Source organism: Triticum urartu, unplaced genomic scaffold (genome assembly GCF_003073215.2).
Source record: "Triticum urartu cultivar G1812 unplaced genomic scaffold, Tu2.1 TuUngrouped_contig_7497, whole genome shotgun sequence".
Lineage (NCBI taxonomy): Eukaryota > Viridiplantae > Streptophyta > Magnoliopsida > Poales > Poaceae > Triticum > Triticum urartu.
In genome coordinates, this window is record NW_024118346.1 from 1,021 (window position 1) to 11,383 (window position 10,363).

The 10,363-nt window shown below is 40.7% G+C and overlaps 1 protein-coding gene across 1 annotated transcript; it reads left to right on the forward strand.

The window, feature by feature from the left end:
- Positions 1-5,622: 5,622 nt before the first annotated feature.
- LOC125531573 (protein FAR1-RELATED SEQUENCE 5-like) lies at positions 5,623-7,593 on the forward strand. The gene is made up of 3 exons (XM_048695925.1): positions 5,623-6,387; positions 6,508-6,764; positions 6,852-7,593. Exons 1-3 carry the CDS (start codon positions 5,623-5,625, stop codon positions 7,591-7,593), a joined length of 1,764 nt encoding a protein of 587 aa, XP_048551882.1.
- The last annotated feature ends 2,770 nt before the right edge of the window (positions 7,594-10,363 follow it).

A 10,363-nucleotide genomic window follows, 5' to 3' on the forward strand; every position in this document is an offset into this window, starting at 1 on the left:
ATAATAATTACACACAAATAAGTCGATCGTGAAATAAAATTAATTTAAAATTATTTACATTTACAGTAAATCCTAATAGTAAACAACCTGCCAACTACATATTAACCTTCTCTAATTTTTCTTCTTCATTTTACACTAGGCTAGCACTGTAGCACCATGACTTCCCTTCTCTATGTTAGAGGATCCGCTTCCGATCCAGTGGTGGGCAGTAGGAGCAAGTGAGCAAAGAGATACTCCCTCCGTTCCAAAATACAGTGCGTTCTCGGTTTTCATGTTTCAACTTTGATTATAAATTTAACCAACGAGATCAATTACGGTGGGAGCAAAAGTTATGCCAGTGAATTCGTATTCAGAAAATGTTTTCAATTATATAATTTTTGCTTCCGTCGAAGTCGGTCTCGTTGATTAAATTTATGGTTAAAGTTGAACCTTTGGACATTTTGGGTCCAAAAATTTACATTTCCTAGACTTGTAGGTGAGTTTAAGTTTCAAATCAGAGATCTACTCTTTGGGTCTAAACTACAGTTAAGCCAACTTGACAACTTGTCTGTACTGGTACATCATGTTTATTTTTATTTTCGACGAACTGGTGCATCGTTATTGAATTGGGGCGGGAGAGGATAAGAGATTGTGATTGGCGCTTAGCTAAGAGTACTAAGAGTTGACTTCATCACCTTTGTACTCCATTGATTTTTTTAAGTAGCTCGAATTACTTACCACATGTGCCCATGTGGTGTACACCACTGAATTTATTGACAACTCTTTGTATACAAAGCGTATGAGTCATTTTATATCATCGATTCTATAAAATGCGGAGAGGTCAATAATTGAATCTACTTAGGTTCACGATTTAGACCATCTCCGGCGGGCAATGTGTTCCTTTAGGATTTCAGTCACAACAATAAGCTCCAATGGAGAGCCATAATAGATTCCTACAAAGTCTGGTGCCTTGCTTGCTTTTTTTTTTTTGCCTTACAAACCTTACTTCGGTGTCATATACTCTCTCAATGTACGCTATGATAGTGTCAAAAAACGTGTTACATTTTCGGATGGAGAGAGCTTGCTCCACCTCCACTTGGACGCCCCTTCCCTGATGTGAAAAAAATCCCTTGCACCACGCCTCGTTCCACCTCTATCTGATGGACCATAACTTATGTACTGCATCTGGTCAGAAAAAGAAGCTCAATAATGTGTACTGCAAAATTACAACCTCATACACATCTAGCCTAAATCATGATGATGTACTGCAAAATTATGTGTATGAGTCAAATTCAGATGGGATGTACTGCAAAATTATGTGTATGAGTCAAATTCAGATGGGATGTACTGCAAAATCATATTGATGTACTGCAAAATTATGTGTATGAGTCAAATTCAGATGGGATGTACTGCAAAATCATATTGATGTACTGCAAAATTATGTGTATGAGTCAAATTCAGATGGGATGTACTGCAAAATCATATTGATGTACTGTGCAAAATCATATTGATGTACTGCAAAATTAGGTGTATGAGTCAAATTCAGATGGGATGTACTGCAAAATCATATTGATGTACTGCAAAATTATATTTATGTCCGCTATAAAATACAAAAGGGGATGGAGTACCTCACTACCTCCCTCTGAAGAAAGTCTAAGAGCATCTCCAACCGTTGCCCCCCCCCAGGGGCGCGTAAATTCGCCGCCTGGGGGCAAACCGGCGCTAAAATCGGCGTAGGGACATTCAGATTCCCAGCCGCCGGCCCCAGGGTTGCTCCCAGAAGGCTTTTTTTTAAGGAATTCGGCTAAAGTTCAACAAACGGGACAAAGATTCGGCTAAAATTCGGCGAACATGACATTACTTAGGCGACCTACATAGTTTTTCACATAGCAAAGCGAAGTACTTTAAAAAAAGGGCCGCAACTATAACTACGGGCCGAAGAACGCGCTGAGCGCGGCGAAGTCGCCGTCGTCGCCGCCATCCTCGTCGTCCTTCTCCTCCTTGACGCGGCCGCCCCTGCTGGACCCCTGTCCGGCGTCGCATTTGAGGGCCGCCACGTCGTCGAGCACCTCCTCCTTGACGCCGCCAGCGAGCCCGGGCTCCGTCTTCATGACGGGGAACCCCAGCTCTGGCTTGACGGCGGTGAGCCCCGGCTCCGTCTTTGGCTTGACGTAGCGGGGAGGAGCTGAGGAGGAGGTGCGCTCGCCGCTGTGACGCCCGGATAATTAGGCTACAGTAATCCCTCGTTAATGATGCCACGTCACCTCTGTCACTGTAGTTAATCTCGGGTTAGTTCAAAAACCGATTCAAAATTCAAATTCTAAATCAAGTCAAACAATTAAAGTTTTCAAATATTAAAACTAAAATGTTCGTTTTGTGCCAAATAATGCATAGGTAATTATGGTGGAGAGACCACACTTTTATAAATTGTTTAAATACTCTAAAATGAATAAGACGTAGCGAGAACAATTATTTAAATGCTTTTAAAATAATAAACAATTACAAACTAACTTATTTTAGGTGCCAAGTTAATTGTGGTGGTGGCATATTTGCTCATACTAATTTAGGTACAACTAATGTATTTTATAAAGGGAGTGTCTAGGTCTGTTAGGTAGCTCTGTTTCTGCTGGGTTGAAACGGCTTAGCACCTGGGCTTATTTCGTTTTCCCCCTGTTTGTTTGTTTGTTACTTTGGGCTGGGCTTCTCACATTGTTTGTCGTGGTTGAGGCTGGACCAACAAGCTGCTACTGTTGTATGGGCTTTTCTGTTGGGTTTTTGCTGTTTGTCAGGCCTGTTGTACCTGTGTCCCCATCCCTGGACGCACCAAACACACAAACAAAAAAAGCAGAAAGCCCATGTGTAGCTAAAAGATAGGAAAACTTTTGCTCCTCTGTCAAAACCCTGAACCCCCACCCTCCCACCATGAGAGAACACACCAGTCCTCACCCCTCCCATCTTTCCCCTCCTTCCTCCCCGTCCCTGCCTCCCCTACCCAACCCTAGTGTAGGTGGCGGCTGTTCTTGGACATGAAAGAAGCAGATGATGAAGATAAGAATAGGGATAGGGGGAAACAAACTCACCAGGGTGAGTTTGTGCGTCCATGGATCCATCTGCAGCCCCTTTCTTTTTCAATTCTCCTGATCTTGTTCCCTTCTTCTTTTTGGATCTGAAAACCTTCTGATTTCTTCTTCTCCCTTTGTTTTTCTGCAGCAATTTTGGAGCAGTATGGAAATTTCCTGATGGGCACGCAGGTTTGTCTCTGAGATAACTTCTTGGGAGGAAAAATCCATCTTTGTCTCACATGTTGTTCAAAGTTTCTCTGAAGAAAAAAATGAAGAAGAAAAGTGTAGTATATTAGAAACATGTAGTATGTTAGAAGCATGGGTATTCAGTTGTTTGGTGACATAAAGGATAATAATTTCCATGCTGCTACTATTTTTGTGTATGTCCAACACACATACAGTTCAGGACACACTAAAAAAATGTAGTGCGCTTGTTTGTGGACAGAGAAAAGGTTGTATGCTTGTTTTGGACAGAGAAGTTGAAAATTTGCTGTTGTTGTTGACACTTTTTGAATATGATAAACTAATGAACATGGTTCTTTGCATGAGACAAAAAAAGAAAAACATATGTCATGGGAATTGATGTTGTACAGCTCCCTACAGAAACATGTATATGAGCTGTTTTGATTTCATGTTTCAGGGCAAAAAAACAAAATTACCTAGGTGTAAAAATTCAGCAAATTCTTATACATGCCCCCTCCCCTGAACAAGTAGTGTCCCATGATTACCCCAGTACAAATACAGTGAAAACTGAACTTTTTTTCAAGATCTGCTACAGTGGGTTGTATAAGAAAAAGCATATAAAAGCATACATGCCCCTGCCCCTTCTGGATCTATACAGAAAAATGGAAATGTACAGTATATGTAACATCTTGTTTGCTGACTACAGAAGATAGAAAATGTATACTCCAATCAGTCGTATACCAGTCCCGGTTGATCCAGCAACATCGGTTCATGTATGATCTATGTTTTTTTAAAAGAACAACACCATTAGATTGTGAAAGAAAAAATACATCATTTTTTGGTGTGGCCTCAAAAAAAGAAAAGAATTTAGATCATTACTCTCTATGTGCAGCAGCCATACGTTGGTGCCCAATATGTGCAGCAGCAACAAGCTGGGACGCGACTGCCATTTCAAACATCTTCAAGTCCATTTGCAATGCATGTATGTGCTTTCATGAAAAAATGATAGCTTGTGCCCTCTTCAAGTCATGTGCTTTTCATGAAAAAACTTGTTCTTCTGCTATGTTGCAAACACTTATAACTCTGAAAAGAAGATAAAAAGAGAAAAGAAAGTAACTTATACTATTACGAAATTCTAACATGCAAAAAGGTGAAATGATGCATGAAATGAATTTTCTTGGAAGTGGTTACATGAGCTACACACAATTGTTGATGGCTGCTGATCAAGAGGTACTATAAGTGCCTTTATATTGTTGACTTTGAAATGTATAGTGGAAACAAAAAAATGTTGAAAAATGTCAACAAATAAAATATAAACTACATAACATGTTTGTGGTCACAGGCTGGTATTGGTGGATCTCAACATTCTGGTCAACAACAAGATTCTGGTGGCAGGGGGTTTGTGAGGTACATATCCGAGTGCCCTTTCCCCCATGTGTGACAGAAAAAATAACAAAAAAATATGCTTACTCTCTTATTCTTGTTGTTGCTGATACAGAATGACGCATACATGATAACTGAGCGGTATGGGCGTTTGCAAGGACAAGAGGAGGGGGGCGAGCCAACAGGGAGGCAGCAAGCGGGAAATGTAGATGTGGGGGCAGAAGGTTTCCCTAGCTGGAGCTGGGATGGCAACACAGCTGAAGCGCACCAAGGTTGCAGCTACCAACCTAGATACAGAGAACAAGACAACGATGATGGTGATTTTGACTTTGATGAAGGTGAGGATGACTTGGATGATGATTTGGATGATGAAGTTGCTGCTGGTTCAAGCCATGGACCTAGTTTCCCTGAGGACATGAGTCTTGATGGTGGTTTGGGTGATGATTCAGCAGCTGCTGGCTCCAGCCATGGCCCTAGTTTCACGGATGGCATGAGCTTCGATGATGTTTCAGACAATGGTAAACAAGCAGATGCACATGGAAAAAATAAGAATGTCTGTGATTGTGATGATCAACAGGAAGGTGGGCCAGTGCAACAAGAAAATGTTGAACACCTGTCACAGGAGGACATACTCATGTTCATAGAAAGTGACAATGTCTGTGCGGCTCAGGCTCAGACTTGCAGCCAAGAAGTATGGAGCTACCATGTGCCATATGTGGGCATGGTCTTTGATTCTTGTGATGCTGCCCATGCATTCTACAATGAGTATGCAACCATTTGTGGGTTTGCAATCAAGAAAGCAGGCAACTACCATGCAACTAAACCTGGTGGCAAGGCAGTGTCCCATTACACTTACAGGTGCAACCGCTCTGGTAAAGTTGTTGGCGAGGATGTGCTTGAAGAAAGGAAAAAATAGAGGCAGCTCAAGAAGCAAGAAAAAACAGGGATCCCCCCGCCTGAGAAGGAAAAAAGGAAGAGGAAAAACTTCATACAAATAACTGGGTGCCAGGCTAAAATGATTGCAACACTAAAAGGAGACAAATGGGTTGTCACGGTTGTTGACCTGGAGCACAACCACACCCTTAGCCCTCCAGACGAGAGCAAGTATCTCAGATCGCACAAGAAGATGACAGAGGAAGAGAAGTTGTTTATCAGGACATTTAACTCTGTACAGATGCCCACTAGGAAGATTATGGCCATTCTTTCTTACCTGCGAGGGGGTGATGCACCATACACTAAGAAATATGTTAGCAATGTGAGGACGGCAATAAACAGAGAGAATGGCAAGGGAGATATGCTGCAGGTCCTTGAGTACTTTAGGAACAAACAAAAGGAAGATCCAAATTTCTACTATGCATTCAAAGTTGCTGACGAGGACATCAACAAGGTGTTGTGCATATTCTGGGCGGATGGCTACTCAAGAAAAATGTATGAGCTGTATGGTGATTGTTTGAGTTTCGACATGACATACAAGACAAATTGTTACAATATGTCGTTTGCACCGTTTGTTGGCATCACTGGACACGGGCTCAACTGCTTGTTTCCTTGTGCTATAGTGCACAACGAGACGGTGGACACATTTGAATGGCTTTTCGACACATTTCTGGACTGCATGCGTCGAAAAGCTCCTCTCACGGTCATTACTGACCAAGATGTGGCGATGAAGACCGTGGTTCCTGCTGTTTTCAAGGGTGTTGTTCATAGGTGTTATCTCTTCCACATAATGAAAAAGGTTCGGGAAAGATGTGTGAGAACCTTTTCAACACAACCAGACTTGTATGTTGACTTCAGCGACATCATGCATAACTTCCTGACAGAGGCAGAGTTTGAGATGTTGTGGCCACCGATGACGCAGAAATATGGAGTAGATAATGTCAAGTACTTCATGTACATGTGGAAGTACAGGAAGTTGTTTTTCCCAGTCTATTTCAAGAAAAGCGTCTTCCCTTTCATCCACTCGATTGCCCGGAGTGAAGGGACAAATGCCATATTTAAGGACAATGTAGGCTCAACATTCAGTGTGATTACCTTTTTGCGTGAGTATGAGCGGATATTGAAAGCGATGCAGGAGAATGAGAAGGAACAAGACTCTATTACCAGAACAACAAAGCCAACCTACTGGCTGGGCACTGAACTGGAATTGCAGGCTGCAGAGAAGTACAACAGAGCGATATTCTACAGATTTCAGAAAGTTATAAAGTTTGCAAGCTAGTTGCATGTGGAGGAGGTTGAGAAAAACACAAGGTACGAGGTGTACAAGACATGGATGCTCACTGAGAAAGATTTTAGAATCCAGAGATATGTTGTCATTGTTGATATGCACAGAGAGGATTTTGCTTGCATTTGTGGAAAGTTTGAAAAAGATGGCGTTGTGTGCAGCCACATACTTAGGGTATTAACACACCTCAACTTGCTGGTGCTACCTGAGAAGTACTACATTGGCAGATGGAGAGCCAAGCAAAGAAAAGACATTAGAAAACTCAAGTACGGCGTCCCTGAGGAGCTAACAGCAGGGGACCATCACCTTAGATACATGTTGCTGTCTAGCAGACTGAATGAAATGGCTTTGGATGCTGCGTCATCCAATGAAAAATATATGTATGTGGTTGGTGAAAGTGTGAGGATTGAGGCAAAGCTAGATGAGATGACTTTGGCAGAGGAACAGCAAAAAATGCAAGACAAGCATGTTGAGAGAGCTCCAACCCCTACTATGGTCACGCCGCACCCTGATGGGTACGGGGAAAGTCTAAAGGATCCTGATGTTATTGCTTCGAAGGGGCGTCCACAAGAGCGTTACAAGACATTTTTGGAGAAAATACAAGCAAAACAAAAAATTGGTTGCAGTCATTGCGGTCAGCATGACCATGTTTTTGCTTCGTGCACAAACAAACACATCCCCAGGTCCCAATTTCACAAGAAGACTACAGTCGGCAAGCAACCAATAGGTTTGCCTCAATCCTCGCACTTTAAAAGGACTACTACTTAAAATCTCATCACTCTGCTGCTGTCATTTATTTGTACCTAAAGAACTAAGAAAAAAAATCTTGTTGTCACAGGAGTCCTTGGTGCTTCAAAGGATAGTAGTAGGAAGAAACAAACAGGAGGGGGGCCAAAAGCAGGTGACAAACAGAGTGCATAGAAGGATACTACTAGTGCGCCTAGTGCCTCAAAGGGGATGCCTAGCAAGAAACAAACAGGAGGGAAGCAAAAAACAGGCGAGAAGCGGAGCGCACAAAAAGATACTACTGATGCATCTTGAAGAAAGAAAAGAGTTGAAAGTTCTTTAACAATAAGTACATTATAAGGAGAGAAGATGAAAATTGTTGCATGTTTCTCTTCCTCTTTTTTTGCTTATGAACTGAAAACTCTGTTGCTGCGCAAATGATGGGAAACAATGTGGATAAATTACCTTGTTGCCGTTGGTCTTGATCTTTATGAGTGTTTCCTTGCATTATGAGAAAATCCAAAATGGGCATTGTTTCTCCTCCTTAAGTTCATAAGTTTTTGGTGCCTGCTGTATGATCTTTATTAGTAAAATGACAAAATGCAGTAAAACTGAAAACTGTATGAACAAAACTTGCTACCCTAGCTGGGATTCTGAAAGATGACTTCATACTTTAATATGTTTGTAAGCAAAAAATGAGTGCAGGAGTATACAGGAAAAACTCAAAAGATGAGCAAAAAGATTTTAGGTGGATCTGAACCTAAAAATATAGAGATCTAGAAACTTAAAGATGACTGCTGTGCATTAAAATGAGTACAAAAAAGATATAAAAAGAGAGGGTGACCTTTGTGTCGTCATCTCCTTGGCCCTCTCCATCAGATGGAAAACACCAAAAAAGTATTGATGCCCACACGGGAAACATGAAAATTCATTTAAGCAAAATTTTGGAAAAGGTGCAAACATAAACACATGAGCAAAAACACTGTTATAGTTCCTGTGTTTCACCACATTACCGAGTGAAAAAGACCAAACTAGGGTAGAAGCACCTTCGGGAGCACATGTTTCCCAACCAAATAAAAAATAACAGAGGGGGCATATATATGTGTACAGCAACAAGAAAGGTGTACATTCTCTGTTCATACAAAAAATAGAAAAACATCTCGAAAATGTTTAACAATTGCTAACTATGTGTTTGATACAGCTCATCTTTCCTTTGATTTTGCTAATATGACTCTTGATATAGCTCCTCTTGTCATTGTGAGTGGTGTCTTTTAGGAGCTGTCAGCACTTTTTCATGTCTGCACGGGAGGATAAAAACACAGGGGAAACTTAATAAAATCCTGTCACAAACATAAAGCAAAGGAATCTGAAAAAACCTGAAAAAAGCATATGGGGTTAACCTATAGGCGGAACTCCTTGACACGCTTCTTCTCGTCATCCAAAGTGTTGTAGTGGCTGAACATGAGATCAACAGCATATCGGATCCTTGCATCTGGGACATCTTTTGGTGAAAAAACTATAGGGGTTGGATTCCTTGGCACCATCCCATTAGTTTCATAGTGAAAATGCCACAATCAATACTGAAAAGGACATACACACAAAAAAGGTACAGGTGTTTGTGAACAAAAATCACAAAAATGTATAAAAAAATTTACAACAAAGCAAAAGGATTCAGGAAAAATAAAAGCGTAGATGTTTGGTTTCGTACTCGTTATCTTGTTGAGGGACTTTAGGGTAAACAACAGGGAATGCATTGAAATCCATTGGTTGGAGCCGAGCTTCGTACCAAGTGCATATAAAGCTTGAGATCTGCCTCAAATATAAAAAATAAACATTTACTGATGTTTGCAGGAAAACTTGCAGACAATATAATTATCACAAAAACAAAAAACAATATTAAAACCCTTGTACTTACAATCTTCTTTTTTATGTTCATATGATATGAGCTCTTCTCATCTTAGAAAGAATCCAGAAAATAAAACGTGCGACCCTTGATGTCGACGACGAACAGAAAGTAATATTCCTCGTGTAGTGTTGGAAAGTACAACTTGTGTACATCCATTTTGGAGTTGATGCAGAAAAGGGAAAAATATAGATAACAAGTTAGTGTGTATGAAAGAAGGAAAAAACACTAAACTAAATTATAGCTGAACTTGTGTTGTGGAAAAATGAAAAGAGGAAGTTTGACAAAAAACCTTGTCTGACATCGAAAGATTATGTGCTTTTCCAGCTCCAATGAAACTTGTAATCAGTTTCTTCCTCCACCAAATTCTTGCCTCATCATTTTTCCATTTGCCCAGGAAATATTCCTTTTAAAGTTGTTGAATGATGAAATTTTTGAAAGGTAGGTAAGTACGATGACAGAAAAAATAAAAACAAGGGAAAAGCATGAAAAACAAACAGAGAGAAAAAATGTGGGGTTTCATTTGCTTACAGATGCAGTGTGGAAGAAATAGTGCTTGAGTGAGTTCCTAGGATGATTTTAATTAAATAGGTGCCTGCAGTACACATTTATGACATAGGCCTGGACCCGGCCACCTATTTTTATCGAGTTACCCAACTGTCCAAATGTGGCGATGGTTTTGTCAAAACTGCAGGTTTGCTGTACATATAGAACAAAAGGAAAACATGTCAGCTTGCAGGTTAGGCTTACGCACAAAAAGTCTTTACAGTGAGTATAAGGAAAAAACATTTTGCAAAAAAGAAAATAGTGCATCTGAGAAAAAACTCACGATCCTTCAACATTGGCCAAGGATGTTATGTTCTCATACATCTTTCTCTCATGTGGCATTATTGGTCCCCTCTCACTGCA

Excerpts from the sequence above, each read along its gene's own strand:
- LOC125531573 (XM_048695925.1), top strand. The coding sequence starts at position 5,623 with ATGATTGCAACACTAAAAGGAGACAAATGGGTTGTCACGGTTGTTGAC. Across the intron at positions 6,388-6,507 it reads CAACACAACCAGACTTGTAT|TACAGGAAGTTGTTTTTCCC; the intron begins GTTGACTTCAGC and ends TACATGTGGAAG. Across the intron at positions 6,765-6,851 it reads GAATTGCAGGCTGCAGAGAA|GTACGAGGTGTACAAGACAT; the intron begins GTACAACAGAGC and ends GAAAAACACAAG.